Source organism: Pyrgilauda ruficollis, unplaced genomic scaffold (assembly GCF_017590135.1).
Source record: "Pyrgilauda ruficollis isolate IOZ18807 unplaced genomic scaffold, ASM1759013v1 scaffold3, whole genome shotgun sequence".
Taxonomy (NCBI): Eukaryota; Metazoa; Chordata; class Aves; order Passeriformes; family Passeridae; genus Pyrgilauda; species Pyrgilauda ruficollis.
In genome coordinates, this window is record NW_024524377.1 from 20,276,998 (window position 1) to 20,294,697 (window position 17,700).

Sequence of the window (17,700 nt, forward strand, 5' to 3'; positions counted from 1 at the left end):
AGCGAGGCGGCTCCTGCCGCGCGGAGCTGGAGCGGCTTGAATTCCGCCCGAGCCTGCGGGCGGGAAAGCGCGGCGGGAAGGGGGTGGTTGGCGGCAACATGTTATGGAGCCCCTTGCAGTTCCCGCGGCCGCCGCCTCGTTGTGGCGTTCCTGCCGCGCTCCAGACCCGCTTTCGCCTGCGACACGCCGCGTTTCTCCGCAATGGCGGCGCGGGCAGGAAGAGAAAGGGAGCGGGAGAGGCGGCGCTTCCGCCGCGCGGCCCCGCGGGCTGCGGCCGCCATTTCGCAGCGCTCCGGCGCGTGGGTGAGGGGGGCCCGGCCCTCGGCCCGGGGCAGGGCTGTGGGCGGCAGAGCCTTCACAGCAATCCTGGGGACACCGAAACACATGGGTGCGAGTTCGGGCAGCAGTAGGGCAAGGCGAGCCCTACACGTGCCTGCGTCATTGTTCTGCCCTCCCTGTGTTCCTTTTCCCCCTTCCCTCCCCGGCCCAAACCCCTCCAGCGTAAGCTACCCGGAGTAGTGCGGCAGGGATTATCTTTAACACACTTTCTACACACTCAGTTTTCTCGAAACAGGTTTTAGAAGCATTAAAATCGTTTACTGCAGTACGCTGCATCTCACAGGAATGCCGCAACACGTAGCACCTCCCTAGTATCTGTTACTACTGCCCAGAGGGAGTTAAAACGTGCCGGGAGCCTTTGCTGCCCGGGGAGGTGGGGGAAGGAAAACTATAGAATTCTGTTCCTTTTCTCCACTCCCACAATTACACATGCAGAAGACCCAGGACGTTCGGTGGCATTCTGCCATGATCCTGGTGAGCAGCATGAAGTAGTCTGCGCAAACCTAGAGAAATCATCCTTGCCCTTCCTGGAGGGAAATAGTCATCGTATTCTGCCCTTGCTGTTCTTTCCTCAAAACCTAAGGTCCTTTGCTCAAGTGTTTCAGAGTATGCAAACAAAAATAGTGGATTTTTTTGTTTGGTTGGGGTTTTTTGTTTCTTGTTTTTGGTGTGCGTGGTATTTTTTATCTTTGCTCCTTTCACTGAACGCTGAAACCTTAAAAATTAAGATTTGAGAAACAACACCTCACACTAATTTCTGTTCCTACGTTAAAAACAGAAGAAACTGGATCCCTTAACCAAAGCAGCTAAAACGAACTTTTTCATACAAGCAATTGTTTTAGCTGCTTCGGGTTTAATAACTGAGAGGGGTGATGTGTTCAAAGGATTGGAAAGTGCTTCAGTGAAGCTTGGGAATCTATCACATCAGGTATTAAGCCAATGCCTTGCGTTTTTCCTCAGGGACATGTTCCTATTGATGTTGGGAATGCACTACCAACGCACTTAAAACTGGGAATGAGTTTTTTCCTGCTTTAACTTTTAGGCTTGGTAAAACACCCTTTTGTATGCACTTTAAGTCCAACTTCAATTGCTTATAGAAGAGACCAGTGCATTTCCGTAGTATTCTCTGATTGGATGGGTGAACTTCCATCATCATAATGTCTGGTTTGTCTCTGTTAGCTTCTTTTCTCCTGTAAGAGATAGAGCAGCGTTGTGAGTAATGAGACATGTCCTAGTGGCTTCTTTATCATTATAATTTAAAGCTTTCCTTGGAGACTGCTTTAAATTCTCTAGTTAAGTTGCAGTGTATGATTGCTCAATGCTGGTTTAACTAGCGTTTAATAGTGAAGGTATTCTGAGTATTTTGTTGATGATAAGAGTTTAAAAATTTAGTGCTGTCAGCCTTAACAACGTTCAGTAAGGCAAAATAGGAATAGGACTGAGCAGGTCTGTGTTGCACACGATGGTGTGCATTAGCGAGAAGACAACTCCTTTTTAACCCTTAAGGCCTTCAGAGGCCATTGGGGCAGAGACCATGCCCAGGAGCTTTATGTTGGCCAGTGTGGAGCCTTGCTGGGAAAAGCAGCTTCAGAAAGGGATTAATACTTTCTACTACTTTGAAACGGTATTGGCATAAGCTTATTCCTTTACTCTCTAACAATTCCTAAAGCTTTATTTTGCCATACAGTTAGTTTGTAGAAAGCCGTTGAAGTGTTAATGTTGTTTCATACCTCCCCTACATGACTTAAAAAAACTAAGAGGTCCGTTGAAGTACTTAATATCCTTATACCTCTTAGGTCAAACTGATGTTCATTAAAAGTATTTCAAGACCAGGTTTAACGTTGTGTGGTGAGGAACTGAAGATAATACAAACACTCAGATGTTACTTAATAAAACCTTGAAAATTGTTTCTGCATTAAATCGCGATACTCACGATTTCACAGTTGAGTTTAATTTGAAGCTGAATTTTAACATGAAGTTATGCTTAAGAATTTCCACTCAGAATAACAGCATAAAATGGTCATTAGTAGAGACCTGCCTGCCTTTCCATATGCAGGAACAAAATTTGCAGGAAGAAAACTTCAAAAAAACCCACAACCCAAACAAACAAACCCATCACAGAAGTACACCTAATCTTGTAAATATCTCTGCTTTTAAATGCAGCACAAGTGTAGTGTTACTGAAGTATGTTATGTAGTTAACAGTATTGCATTTTGGCTACTGTAATAAAGCTTCAAGAAACATCCAAAGTAGTAATGAATATTGGCCAGAGATAAACTAATACATTAATACTAGCACTAAGTGAATGATACTAGAAAAAAGGCCGAAGAGAACATGAGTTTTTTGCTTGAATGTGTAGTTACAGGTTCATTCACTGAGTTATCTTTTAAAAGATTTCCTATTTGTAATGGGACATACATTACATAGTACAGGGCAGTAACCAAATACGTAATAGGGAAGCAAAAGTAATGCAGATGCCTAGTGCTATAGACTCCTGAGGATCAGCAGTTCTTGATGGTGCAAGTTAAAATCAGTAAGGGCTTCTTGCATTACTCCTAGTGAAAAGTATTTTTTTAATGCAGGAACTATATAAGACATCCTCTAGTGTTGCACACCGCTGAATAGCTGACTACAAGAGGTAGTCATCAGAAAGTTCTAATAAGCAGTGTTTGCAAAATGTTACATGTTTTGGGGGTTAAAAATCCAGAGAAGCAGAATTCACATAGTGAGGTTGGGTGTTGAAGTGCTGTGTATCAGTTGTACTCAAAATAGTTTTGCAAAGTTATAGATAAACGTTTCCTACACATTTTAACGTTAGTTTGTATAGTGAGCTTGACTGGGGTAGTAGATGCTTCTTCTGTATCTCTTTCAGTTGCTAGCTGAGTAGCCTGAGGCTTTTTAACATACCCTTTTAAATGCTTCTGAGATTTTTTTCCTACTTTAACCTGTTTTTTCCTGCAAAGTTACACCTGTGCATTGCAGCCAGAGAAGGCCCTGTGTCACAGGAGCTGGGGTAAATACTGACTTATCCAACCTGTTTTCTAGGTTTCCTAGATCTAAAAGAAAGGCCGAGTTAGAGTACCCTTCCAAAATGGCTGCTATTAAGGAAGAGAGAGAGGTGGAAGACTACAAGAGGAAAGGAAGACGATCCTCACAGGTGAGAGGATGGGTTTTTTTATTAAAAATAAAGTAGTTTTAAGGGGAAAAGATGAAAAAAAAACCCCAAGTTAACCATTTCTGTCTGATATATTAATATCTTTTTTTTTTTCTACCTTCTTCATCCCCGTATTAGTAGAGTAACTTTAAATTGCAGTTTATTACTTACAGTTTTAAGGGGTGGGGTGTTAAGCATAATGGGGAAATTTTGCTTGTCTAGCTTTCTGTTGTAACAGAATTGATTAAATATATGTTTCTGATTAAGGCAAGGTGGAAATATTAAATTCATGTATCTTCAGAGTATCAGCAGGAACTTGATTACTTCTACCTTCAAAAGTCCTGTTTTTAGTGGGAATGAAGACAGGTTCCTATTTTCTTTTTTTTTTTTTCTTTTTTTTTCTTTTTTTTTTTTTTTTTAAGTAAAAATGGTTGCCTGATAGTCACTGCAAATGAAAGCGAGCTGTCTAAGTAAAAATAACTGTTTTCTTTTGCTTCTAGCAGAAATACCGTAGACTGAATAAGGTGCGTAGTATAGAGAAGATGTTGGGGCTGTTTTTGGGAGGATGGGAGCTAGTTACTTTTGGGGCAGGGTGTGGAAGTGGGAGGGGGGGAAGTTCTTAATACCCTTCAGAAAATAATTTTAAGGTCAGCAAAAAGGGTATTAAACATGCTTATATAGCTTATAATGGAGGCATTTTATCGTCGTTTATTTGAATTTGTTTGCTTTCTAACATTACTTTTTCAGGTTGCCTGAATATTTTAGCTAGTTCAAACCAACTTTTTTCTGGAATGATACACTACTGCAATGTGGGAGGGCCTATACATTTGAATTATGAACAAACCTTGTCCCAGTTGCATGCGTCTGGTAGCGTATGGTTATGTTGTATTGAAGTACAATGTGTAAAGTCCTTTCGGAAGGAATGTTGAAACTCTCTCACTCATTTGGACTTTGAATTGAGTGTAACGGGGTCGATCCGCTGCATACTAAATAAGCTCTTGTTCACAAAAGTAGCTGGCCCTGCAATGATCTTAAAAACTGTTGAGTTTCTAGAGAATAAATTTCTCAGGGATCATTGCTGAGGCCCCAGTGGCCTGTAAGCTTTCCTGTTTCAGAAGAGAGTCTAGGATTGTACTGCCTGGGGACAGGGTGGTCTGAGGTTCAGCCACAGCTGAGTGTAGCTTTGGTGACAGGCATTTTGTGGCCACTTGCTGCTGCTCAGAGGTAGAATGCATGGGAGAGCTCCACCCGAAAACTGCCTTTAGAGAGAAATACTGCAACTCCAAAAGGCTGATCATTCAAAGCCCCTGCCTAAGGAAATTTCACTTGGTGGCAACCTCAGGATAGAAGCAGTACGTATCTGCAGCAGCATTGTCTCAAAAGGTGACAGGATTTCTGCAAAGAGGAGGATTTTTGCAGGAATCCCAGGGGGGTTCTAGCTGCCCTCTCCCCCCCGCGCCTTAGGCGAGAGGTACAGTTACACTGCGCCGAGTGTTGGGGGTTTCGGTAGGGCCTGGGAGGCCGCGGTGCGGTTCTGCTGGCGGCGGGGGCGAGCAGAGGGGCCCGCGGCTCCCGCGCAGGGGCCTCGCCCTGGGCTCCTGCGGGCCGGGCCCCGCCCATGGCGCCACTGCGGCGCCGGCCGCGCGCCCCGCCCTCGGCTCCATATTGGCGGCGCGGCCGCCGCGGCTGAGCACAAAATGGAGGCGGCCGGGCCCGCGCAGCCCTTGGGCTTCAGAGGGGGAAGGCCAAAGTCAGGGCAGAAGGAAAGTTTTCCGCCTCCGCAGAGCCGTGTAATGTGTCTGGAAGCCACTCTGACAGCTTAGGGGGAGAAACTGTGTGTTGCCGACTAAAGGCAGGCTGGACGGTCTTGTAGCTGCTCTCCACACTCCTGCCAGAGGAGTGCTGCAAAATGGCGTGCGCTCCTGCCATGTCAGCTGAGCAGGAGGCAGCCTGGTTCTCATAGAGCAGGGTGCAAGTTACTCTGAGGGAGAGATGTGTTCTGCAGGATTTTCTGTGCAGGAAAGACTGCTGATAGAAATAACTTGCAGCAGAACAACTGAGAAACAGTCTTGTGTGCTAGAGGACAGCACTCTGAAAACCCCAGTGAGAAGAAACTGCCTAAAAAACTGATTACCTAACTCTCTCAAGAAAATACTGCCTTTCATTTTTTGCATATAATTCCTATAACATGTATGTCTCTTAAGGATAATTCTTATCCAGTAGAACAGAGAAGCTGTATCAGCAGGTGTTTTTCCTGAGAGAACAGCAGTTTTCATGCATATAATAACAATAAGCAGGAAAGAACTTCACTCTTCCTTACCTGAAAAATTCTGTGGTTATTCTTTTGAAGTAAAAGCACTTTGAGTTGTTAGCTGGAAACTCTCATAGCCTTGAATAATATCAGAGAACTGTAAATAGTCTGTACAGTTTTTCCTTACGTACGTGTGTGATTTTGAAGGAGTCTAATCTTCACAGCTTCTCATAATAAATGTCTTTCAATACATGTAGAAGAGTTTGAAAACACTTAGTGTTCCCAGATTTAACATAACCCAACTAAAACTTGTCAGTAGATTTTAAAAATTAGAATTAGCAGCAGATAACACTTGACCTAAAGCAGTTTCTATATGCAGTAGGTGTGTAATTCTATAAATTTTAAAGTTTCAATGTAGTGAAAAGGGAGTTGTTTTTTTAACGCTTTTGTAGTCTGGACTACTTGGAAGACACTAGAAGCTTTACTTTGTAGTCATGGGACCATTGACTGTTACTGATTTATATGATCGTCCTGAGGTAACAAAGCCTTAAATAGTAGGCTGTTATCAAAAATGCTGGGGTTCTTTCTAACAAAATTTAGCAGATGTAAAGGCAGGGATTTAATTCCCAGACAACTTTTCATAATCTTAGTTACTGTTTGCTGTAGTACAACCTAAGTATTATAAGCCAATGGTTTGCTAAAGCACTATATAATATTAAAACTCTCATTCAAAGGGACTTAAACCTTCCTGGCCAGCCCTAGCAGTGTGGCAGAGGTTATAGCACTCCAGATTTGAAGCAGAATGTTTGCAGGTGGAATTCTGTGGCTGTTTTTATGTAGTTCATATCAGGATAATGCTGCATCTAGTCTGGTTTAATGGACTGGAGCAGAAACAGTGAAGCCTGTTGAACATCGGTGCTGCAGAACTGAAGTCATACACAGCATAGCTGGCCAGCACCTTGTGGAGTGTTTTACATCCACAGAAGTACCCACTTGCTAAATGAGATTCTAATCTGGTTGCTTTTAAACAGAGAAGTCCGGTAAGACTTCTCTGACGGTGGCCGTTGTGAAACAATTTTTTGTGAACTCCTCATCACATGTACGGGGAAATTCCGTGTCTAGTACAAAAGTGCAGCACTGAAACAGAGCGGAAGCATAGTGGTACTCTTAAGCCCATTTCAGTCATTTGACAGAAAACTGGAATCTGCAAAATTGCACCTTTTAAAATGTGGCTGGTCATACATAGGCAGTGTTACCAAGAGCTGTTAAACTTGCTTGTTCTGTGATGTTAAGTTACCAATCTTACTCCAGTAGTGGTACCCACTACTGGTCATTGATAAGTTGTTATGGCATTTTTTTGTCTATAAGACATAGGTCCATGTTGTCTCACATTTGAGAGGTATTTCCCATAAGACTAAAATCCACATATATATTTACACTATCTTGCTTGCATGTATTCCAGTAGTAGAATTATCGAAGTACACAACTTATATTTGAAGGAATTTAGTATTGATATGTTTCATAAAAATGAATAAAGGTAACCTTTCAAAATGGACATCCCCAAAGAGTAGACACTCAGCCTGAGCAGAAACCTTTTTTCCTTGTATACTGCATCTTTAAATTTTTTGTAGTTCTGCATATTTATGCTTCATAAAGTATTAGAACTTCCCTTTATCTAGCAGCGCTTCATCCCCAGTCCCTACAGTGCGTACTGTGACTCAGAGATAGGCACAGAATGAATGCACTTTTGGGTGGTGGGGAGCAACTAAGTTACCTCGTATATTGAAATCCCTTTACTGTTTGCATTTTAGCAGTCTTTAAGTTGTTAGTGTTTTAATTAAAATCACACCTCATTAAGTGTTTACTATTTTGCTGTCTAAACCCATTAGAAGTCATTCTTTTTATGTAAATGTATTTTACCTATTTGTAGTTATAATGTGCACAGATAATTTCTAGTAATTCACTGAAATTTTAATTCGGTAATTAGTATTCAAAATATGTTTCTTACTTTTTTCATTTTGTAGGGCCATGAGCCAAAGGAGCCAGAGCAGTTGAGAAAGCTGTTCATTGGAGGTCTGAGCTTTGAAACAACAGATGATAGCTTGAGAGAGCATTTTGAGAAATGGGGCACACTCACGGATTGTGTGGTAAAGTCTCTGTTACTAGTTTGTGCTTTTGAAAGGGTTAGATACTTAAAGTAGCACAGAAATACAGAGCGCCTGCTTGTGTGTTTGCAGGTGATGAGAGACCCACAAACAAAACGTTCCAGAGGCTTTGGCTTTGTGACTTACTCCTGTGTCGAGGAGGTGGATGCTGCCATGAGCGCTCGACCACATAAGGTTGATGGACGCGTGGTTGAACCAAAGAGAGCAGTTTCCAGGGAGGTGAGTTAGTGTTCCAGTTAACCACATATTCTGATCTTTACCTACTACTTTAAGCACTGAATGTAATTTTTGGCAATTGCAGGATTCTGTAAAGCCTGGGGCACACCTCACAGTGAAGAAAATATTTGTTGGTGGAATTAAAGAAGATACAGAAGAATATAATTTAAGGGAGTACTTCGAAAAATATGGGAAAATTGAAACCATAGAGGTCATGGAAGACAGGCAGAGTGGAAAGAAGAGAGGCTTCGCTTTTGTTACTTTTGATGATCATGATACAGTTGATAAAATTGTTGGTATGTAAGCTCTTCAGTGAGAAATGACTCGGGATAAAATGTTAAGGTTTCAGAAAAGCAGTGTGTGGAATGAGATGATTGCATAATCAGCTACTTTGCTATTGTAAAGGATGGGGTTCATTTCGTGTTACTTTTCAGCGTGTGCATATGCCTTATAGTAACTTTCTGTGAGAGTTTTACAGCATATTGCAGTGATGTGATTTCTGACTTCCCTTTTTCACTATTTTCTGTAGTTCAGAAATACCATACTATAAATGGACACAACTGTGAAGTGAAAAAAGCGCTCTCAAAACAAGAGATGCAGACTGCTAGCTCTCAGAGAGGTGAGTTGTAGTTGTGCATAGCTATTTTGTGTAACAGGTTTTCAATTAATGTAATTCAAGTGAAATATTTTGTAGGTCGTGGGGGTGGCTCAGGCAACTTCATGGGCCGTGGAAACTTTGGAGGCGGTGGAGGGAATTTTGGCCGAGGAGGAAACTTTGGTGGGAGAGGTAAATGCCTGGAATATTATTATACAATGTGATTTACATTTTGGTTTTGGATTTGGTTTTTTTTTATTATTTCCTGTGTCAATTGGCTTAAACACTTAACATGTTTGTTCAGGAAAACATTCTCATTTGTTTTGTGTTCTAGGAGGCTATGGGGGTGGTGGTGGCGGTGGTGGGAGCAGAGGAAGCTTTGGGGGTGGTGACGGATACAATGGATTTGGTGATGGTAAGTGTATTGTTCACTTCCTTTTCCCCCATTGTTAGAACCAGCTGTAAGTCTTGCCTTCACCTTAGAAGCAAAGACTATTTTGGTGATAATGTGATCATAGCAATAATGAAAATGAAATGTGTATATTGTAGAACTGTGAAGAGTTAGCTTTTTCTTTGTTCTCTTCACACAATGATGGGTGGAAAAAATACTTGTCTGTATTTACGCTTTAAAAAAAATATCGTAAGGGCGTGAGGGAGCTGCTTGTTACTGAGAGCTAAGTGAAGATTCTTATGTCAGTTGAGATGACTAAAACTGAATAAAGCAGTGAACAATGATTTTCAGTAAACTCTTAAGACTTTGTGGTTCAATGGTATCCTTTTCGTGATGCAGTATCCAAAATGCATCTGAACAGAAATACAGCAATTACCAAAGGGCTAAAAAATTTAATTACCAGAATGTAAAAAGGGATGAGGGAAATACCATGTAATTAATTACTTAGGTCCTGATTTTATCAGCATGGGTTTTTTTCTCAATCAAATAGTTCAGATAAATCATGCAACCACAATGAATATAAAAAAGGAAAAGTGCTGTGGGACATTTTTATAGTGCAAGTGTGTTGGTTTGGGTTTTTTTGTTAAATGGATTTTTCCTTACTAGTATTTAGCTTTGGTGTGTTAAGTTTGACTTTTCTTTGATTCAAAGGTGGCAACTATGGAGGTGGTCCTGGCTATGGCAGCAGAGGAGGATATGGTGGTGGTGGAGGACCAGGATATGGAAACCCAGGTGGTGGATATGGAGGTGGTGGAGGAGGATATGATGGCTACAATGAAGGAGGAAATTTTGGTGGTGGTAAGATTCCAGCTTTAATTCGACATCCATGGTTCTTGGGTTTCATTTCACAATGCCTGAAATACGGTAATTCATAAAAGGAGTTGTATGTCTAGGTTTTGACATAGAAGGCCATGTTGGGTAAGGGAAGTTCTTTTTCATGGGAATCAGCTTTGATAAATTCAAACTTTGTTTTGCCAGGGACGTATTTTTCAAAAAGCTTTGGCTGTAAATGTGTGTGTGAAGGCAGAGTACAGGAATTTCAGTGGTTTTGAGCATTTCAAGTATGTTGTTCTTGGATACCAGTTCACAACACGTAGATCACATCCTCCTTTGTGAGAACTACAAACACAAATTTTTTTTAAGCTTTTTATTGTTAGCCCCAAATTTGAGGAGTTAAGCTGCAAAAACTACTGTATATCTTACTATAGTTTCTTATCTATGTATGCAGCATGTCCATTACAGTTCTGTCACTTTTTTTGGTGCAAATAAATTGTAACTTACGTTAGGGTCATCCATGCAGAGTTGTGCAGTAGAAGAATATTGGTGAAACTCATGGTTTTCCGATTTTGGGGGCCTTAATTTGGCCTATTGGGTTAACATCAAATTGCCTACTCAAATGTGCTTATAATGTGGTGTGTTTCACCTTCAATAAAATACCAGTTTCTAATTGTAAAAATACCAAGGGTCTTCTGTTACTTGTGCATTTGCATAGAGGTAGCATCAAAATACATGAATTTAATTTTAAATTGTTCTCAACTATTACAGTTTATTGTTACGTTGGATATTGGAATTTGGCGTGTTTTGTGTCCTAAATGTTAAACAAACAATGGTTTTATAAATTACTTGTTTTAGGTAATTATGGTGGAAGTGGAAACTACAATGATTTTGGCAATTACAGTGGACAACAGCAGTCTAACTATGGTCCCATGAAAGGTGGTGGCAGCTTTGGTGGCAGAAGTTCAGGCAGTCCCTATGGTGGTAAGTATGATTTTGTACAGATGATATTTTTGAGATAAAATCCGTTGTTGTTCATGTACTTCAGTATATACACTGTTTTTTAGGTGGTTATGGATCTGGAAGTGGAAGTGGGGGCTATGGTGGTAGAAGATTCTAAAAATGCTACCAGAAAAAGGGTAGGTGTAATGCATATTTATAATGATGATTAATAATGTGCAACTGTTCACTGAGAGTAATAATTTTCTTATCCTGTATTCAACAGGCTACAGTTCTTAGCAGGAGAGAGAGCGAGGAGTTGTCAGGAAAGCTGCAGGTTACTTTGAGACAGTCGTCCCAAATGAATTAGAGGAACTGTAAAATCTGCCACAGAAGGAACGATGATCCATAGTCAGAAAAGTTACTGCAGCTTAAACAGGAAACCCTTCTTGATCAGGACTGTCATAGCCACAGTTTGCAAAAAGTGCAGCTATTGATTCATGCAATGTAGTGTCGATTAGATGTACATTCCTGAGGTCTTTCTCTGTTGTAGCTTTGTCTTTCTTTTTTCTTTTTATTTTCCCATTACATCAGGTATATTGCCCTGTAAATTGTGGTAGTGGTACCAGGAATAAACAAATCAATGAATTTTTAACTTTTCAATATTTGTGTAGTTCAGTTTTTCCACATTTAGTACAGAGAACTCTATAACAGAACTGAAATGTAGTTTAGGGTGTTTCCTTGTTAGTTAATAGAGAAGATAAATTGCATTTCTCAATTACTATTTTGTATTAATTTAAAGTTAACAATAGAAACACCTATTGATTTGCAGTCTTAAGGGGTCTAGTCTCAGTGTATATACGTAACTGTCATTGACATGAGTTACATAGGCATACAGAGGGAAAACATCTGTATGTTGCATTATAGTTTGTTTAGATGTATAACTAGGATTTGAGTTACTCAAATTAGTGTTTGTGAATCATAGAACTAAGCTTTATCTTAATGAAAACTTCAAATTACTTTTTGGTTTGTGCATATTTTTTTAATTTGTAGTTCTGTATTAGTACTAGCGCTTCAAGAAAATAAGGCATGATAAATATTTTAACAAGACCAACTTTAGACACATGAAAGCTGTCTCCCGTCTCATTTGAGATGCATAAGGGATAACTGAAGTTGTTTAAGTCTTGGGTGGAGAGAAAAAGAAATTTGCTTTTTACCTTTATATTTATTGTAATTCCCGAGAAGTTAAGGTGGGGGGAATCAAGTGCCTGTTTCCTTGGGATATACAATGATTCTGTTTCAATAAAACTATACTTTGGGGAGGGTGGCTTGGAATTTTCATCCCCTTTCTCCCCATTTCCTTCTCCCTTGCACCAGACTGCACTGTTTCAATTAAATGAGGTGTCATAGTGAGAGTAATAGGTATGTTCCTCAATTTAATGGGTATATACTTTCTTGCATGCACCCTAGGCAATTTTCTGGACACATCTGACTGGGAGCCAAGGGTAGCACAGGTGTAATCACTGACAGTCCCAGGTAATGTTCTCCAGAAGCCCATTCCTCATGGGCTCTTTAAATGGCAGAGTCCTTGAGCTGTTTCCCTGTGCTCGGCTGAGAGCTCAAAGATAAAACACGATCTAGTTGTGTTCTGCCCACCAGAAGTATTCCCACAACGCAGAGGGGTACAGTCCCGAGTTCTCACAGGTAGAATGATAGTGTGCTACAACTGGATTTGGTGCAGTGGAGTAGAAAATCTGACCAGTACATGTGGCTAGAAATTGTACTTGACATTCTCACTTCTGACCTCCAAATTAAGGCACTGCAGTCTGTGCTGTCCTCATCTGATGTGAATTCTCTTGACTATTGCCAGGCCAGTGCTTGCTGTCAATTCAGACTCAGAAGAGTAGGGACCCAGTCAATAAAAGAAATACTCAGACACTTGGCAATATGTATTGGAATTACTCACACCTGTTTCACTTCTGGGTCAATGTGCAGTATAAGGTAAATGCAATTCCAGTGTAGGAATGAATCTGCAAAGATGTATGAAATGGCTTAAGGCATAATCAGTCATATTAATGAATTATAATTTTTAAGAAGTGGTAGAAAAATAAGTGTGTTGTTTGAAAAAAATTAAACATATGTTATTTAAACGCTGTTATTGGAGTGTATTTAGACTGCAGTACGCTAAAACAAGGAACCAGTGTCAAAATGGTAGCCTCCAAAATGGATTTCAAAGTCTGCTTATTCTTGTCTGTGGAGTTCTGAAAGATCTCAAAAGTTAAAGCAAGAATTGGTTTAGTGAACGCTTCTGTTGTTGTACGTGTTCATTTGGGCTTGGGGTGGGGGGGAGGCTGTACTTCAATAAAGGCATTTTTTAAACAACCCATTTGGAGTTTGAAAACATGGGAAACTAAACCACAACTCACTAGGGAGTGAGACACCCGACTTCTGACTTGCTTTGTACTTTACTATGCTAGAAGATGTGTAGACTTGCACCTGGGGCCTGCATCTGATTGCAGGGACAACGAGGATGGGGTTGATGTCCCTTCTGACAATTGATCTGGTATTTCTAAATTTTTTTAGAATGTATTGACAGTGTTCTTTTTAACAGGGCCTCTTGTAGCTGTACTGTGACTACAATGTTAACTTTGAAAAATAGTGTCATAATAAACTTTATGAACAAGATCTGTATGCAACCTTTTAAGAGATGGATGTAAGTGACCGCTTTGTAGGTGGGTGGGGTAGCGTAGCTGTTGTTTGTGACGTGGAAAAGTGTAAGCCATGAGGACAGTGATCCGCCAGCTTTACAGAACCTAGGATGTACTTCTTTGATCCATACATTGCTAAGGAGACTCGTAAGACAGGACTTCAGCAGCCTATTGAGTATGGAGAAGTCAGCCTAATTAAAGAATGACAAGGCAGCAGGAGCAACAGCTTCAACTTCCAGAAAAGTGAAGGAATAAGATACTGTGCTGATAGTGAGCAGCTTTCCCAAGGCTAGTTAAATCTGCTTATCACAGCTGAAATATCGAAGAAAGTCTAGCAAGAGTTCTTCACCTTTTGGAACCTCCTTGAGTGATAGCTACTTGAGTTGACTCAAAATCAATAGGTCTAGCATTTAGACCTGAAAGGAAGGGCAATGAGCATAGGTAAGGTTTGCCTTTAAAATTTTTCATGAATTATAAAGAGTGGTGGGAGGTTTTTAAACAAGGTAAGAGTAATTTCTTTAATTTTCAGGTTGAATGAGAAGCTGCTGCTTGACAAAATGGGGCATGTCTTGCACATCCTCTTCAAATGAAGGTTTCTGACTGGGTAAGATTTGTAGTGTATAGTAAAATGTGTTTAACCCCTATTTCCTTCTAGGCTTTCCTATGACAGTTTCTTAAAATCAAGGGAAGCCACAAGTACTAAGCAGCAAATATTCCAGCATTTGTCATTCAGTGTTTCCTGTTCTGGATGTGCGCTGCTTGCTGGCACATTTTCCTATTCAAGAATCTTCTGTTCCTGGCAGATGCAAAATTGCTTCGTGTCTGAGGTCAACAAGACAAGTTGATGTTTTGAAACAATGTGTTTTGGTTACTGGGGGGTGTGCTGGGGTGGGGGGAAATGGTTCTGTGCCTTGTCATGGAAAGAGGTGCTGCAGAGAAGCCCAGGAAGGCAGTGACACTGAAGTGGTTCTTACAGTTCTCAGCAGCTGTGACTTGCTGCTGCTGCTGCTGCTTGCACCTCTACTGGGAGGGAGCTTGGTATTGGTGCAATTTGGGATTTCCCTCCTAGGTAGTAGATCTTGGCTCACCAGGGGGTGTTGTATTTACCTGTACAAATCAAGGAGCTCCCTTTCAGATTCTGGGTGCTTTCAGGCAGGGTAATTGAGGGTAATACTGTCATGATACCCAGCTGAAATCACAATGGCATTTGTACAGGCAAATGGAATGGTAATAAAAACTTATCATGCAATCTTGATTTTACACAGACTGGAACACATATTAAGTCTTGGAACATGTATTACTTCCTTTTCTGCATCTTTGATTGTTACAGGTCCTTTTATGAAGTACTTCAGCATCTGTTTAAACTTCCCAATACATTTCTGAGCCTGTGCATTCTTACAAAGTCAATTTCTATTTTAGTGTTGGTTATACTTCGTTGCTCTGAAAGTAGTCAAATGGAACCTACCTTATCAGAGGCACATTCACAAACTGTTTCAAGTACTTAGACTTTCTACCTGCTGCCTGTAGACTCCCAGAAAGTAATTCCTAACTTCGTAACACACAGTTAACTAATTTGGAAGTAACATACAGAGACCTTCATAAAATCAGAAGCTACTGAATTGCAAATCTCATGGTAACTGCATGTACTTTTTAAAAAACATTGAGACGAGTTGGTGCTTAGCCAAGGTTGAGCCTAAAAATGAAACTGCAGTACAGTCACGTTGCCTTAGTGTCATGTGCCAGCTTGTTGCTGAGGTGATGAGCTTGCCTTTTTAAGCCTGAAGTGTGCTCTACTTGGCAGAGCTCCTGCAGGCATCTGTGCAGCAGCAGGTAATGGGGAACAGCATTGCCCCCTCAGGTACAGGCAAATGCTCTTGCACCTGCAGTGGTCTTTTTTTAACAGTAGAATTGTGAAAATGTTTTAACAAAGTTAAGTTTTTTACAAAAACTTTGTAGTTTGTCTTGGTACTACACCTGTGCATAGAGTAAAGCTTTTACCTTTCCTTAACATGAGAGGATTCCACGTTGCTGCAGACTTCTTGTGTGCTCTGGGTGGGTCTTTTTGCACCACATACAGAAATAAATAATCACTGTTAGAATTATTTTCACAGTTTGATTTATAACACTCGTTAAGATTAATGTGCTTAAATTCAGTTATTTATAGCTAAATCTGTTCAGAAATAACTTTGACCAAAATAAACACTTTATTAAGGGAGTGCTAGGTCAATTTTATCTCTGTCCAAGAGGCACTTTTAAGAGTTAAGAACTTTATTTCATGGCTATGTTTTTGTTTACTGGCTTCTGTTGAAAATAGCAACTTTAAATGGAGATGGGGATATAAAGATGCAAAACTAACAAAGCATTGGTCCCTAAGCTACAGTTGTACAGAAATGTACTTGATAACAAAAATGATACTTCCAGGTAGAGAGGGAGTTTCCCCAAAAGCAGCCCAGATTGATGGAGGTAACTGCTATTACTGAAAACCAAAATTAAACACAGCATCTAAACTTTTATATCTTTTCAATACTTAAGGTTCCTAATCTTTTCAAGCATGGATTGTGTGATGTACTGACGTGCTGTCTTTGGTTTCTTGTTTAAGACATTAACGTGGTTTTCATGTACTGTCTACACTGAGGTGGAATATTCATAAATCAGTCTGTGGTCTCTGACAAGTGTGTGTATCTTAAAATTGTGTGGAGCATGTAAGATCTTGAGTATCACTGAAATTCACATATCTGATGGATGATTCTTTTTCTGCTGTGGGTGCTACAGGTTGACATCTCTCTCTATTAGCTTTTCCTGAACTAAAGCAATCCAAGTATCTCCACAGAAGAAAAAATGGCCTTCATGTAGAAGATAATATCGCAAGATTGGAAACAGAATAAAATGGTATAACTCGCAAAGACTTCAAGAGCAATGGTGCTAATGTGCTGACATCTTGAAACTTGTGGTTAAACAAGTTACAATAGCGTGGAAATTTAAAATTTCAGTATAGTCCATAATGGATTAAAATTTGTTAAAATATTTGAATTTTGTATCAGAATAAAGTGTATATTGTCAAATGACTTACAATCTAAAATGTGTTGGCATCACCTTTTTTTAGTGCTGTGAAGAACACTTAAGTGGTCTAGAATTATTGCAACACATTTTCTTACAGGATCATCTTTCCAACTTGGGACTGCAAGCCAAAAACCCTTGGTTCAGGCTAGCTTTTCAGCTTTATTCATAATGGTTTTAAAATGGGCTGTTTTGATCAAGAAACAAATGGTCTCCACATAGCAGCTTGTCAGTGTATGAGGTCAGCGGTGTGAGGCTTCTGACTTGGCAGTGTCACTAGTCACTCAGATTTGGGAGCGTACTCTGTACCTCAGTAATAACAGTAACGGAAGGAAGGTTATAGTTTGCAATCTGATGTGTTTATATATAAATGAGTAACGTGGATTTTTTTTCCTCAGTCATATTGGGGGGTTCGATGCGAGAGCATCATGCAGTGTGCTGATGTGAAGAACACTGGTTTAAACTGGATGCAGTTTGTCACAACCCAAGTTACTTTAGACTGATTCTTCACCTGATGAAATGCAAACAAGGCTGCTGCTTTAACTACTGGTTTTTTGTTGTTGCACTTTTGTTTTGGTAATGGGAGAAGTATCTTTGTATTATGATTTAGACAAATGGATGGTACAAATACAGCAGTCCCTGCAAAGGCTGTAAGGATAGTGTTTGCCTTTGGCTTTCACGTTAGTGAAATTAAGGAACAAATTAAGGAACAAATGAAATTAAGGAAGTGCAGGGCAGGAGTTTACTGAGATATCTGTTTTATAGCCAATTTGTAATTAAAAGTACTTATAGTGCAACTGTAGAGAGAATTTTCTCTGACAGACATTTGATAGCATAGTTAATGGCAAGGGGAACTCAGGAGCATTTTAGGTGCTCTGTGCTTTGCCATCAGCCCCTGCCTGTGTTTAAGAGTTACTGTGTATCAGTGTTGACTGTTGGGGCCATGGCTGGGTGTGCTTCTCGATGCCTGTGCTCTAAAATTGCCATTTTCAAACATGGATTAGTCCTCTTGCTTGAAGTGGCAGCTGAGTCTTGCATTCCCCCACTGCCC

The 17,700-nt window shown here is 40.4% G+C and overlaps 1 protein-coding gene across 11 annotated transcripts in view; it reads left to right on the top strand.

The window, feature by feature from the left end:
• The window catches only part of HNRNPA3 (heterogeneous nuclear ribonucleoprotein A3), a 17,031-nt gene extending 374 nt beyond the window's left edge, over positions 1-16,657 (top strand). For 2 of the 11 annotated variants that reach the window (XM_041473455.1, XM_041473462.1), the window contains exons 2-13: positions 3,385-3,496; positions 3,994-4,017; positions 7,769-7,891; positions 7,982-8,128; positions 8,211-8,421; positions 8,655-8,744; positions 8,805-8,912; positions 9,055-9,135; positions 9,823-9,969; positions 10,804-10,929; positions 11,013-11,084; positions 11,171-13,569. In XM_041473455.1, the coding sequence (XP_041329389.1) occupies positions 3,431-3,496; positions 3,994-4,017; positions 7,769-7,891; positions 7,982-8,128; positions 8,211-8,421; positions 8,655-8,744; positions 8,805-8,912; positions 9,055-9,135; positions 9,823-9,969; positions 10,804-10,929; positions 11,013-11,065 (1,176 nt within the window). In that variant the 5' untranslated portion in view covers positions 3,385-3,430 and the 3' untranslated portion in view covers positions 11,066-11,084; positions 11,171-13,569. Of the gene's footprint in view, positions 1-3,384; positions 3,497-3,993; positions 4,018-7,768; positions 7,892-7,981; positions 8,129-8,210; positions 8,422-8,654; positions 8,745-8,804; positions 8,913-9,054; positions 9,136-9,822; positions 9,970-10,803; positions 10,930-11,012; positions 11,085-11,170; positions 13,570-14,121 lie in introns of those variants that run through there. The other 9 variants (XM_041473457.1, XM_041473458.1, XR_005955617.1 and 6 more) reach the window with 8 other exon arrangements.
• The last annotated feature ends 1,043 nt before the right edge of the window (positions 16,658-17,700 follow it).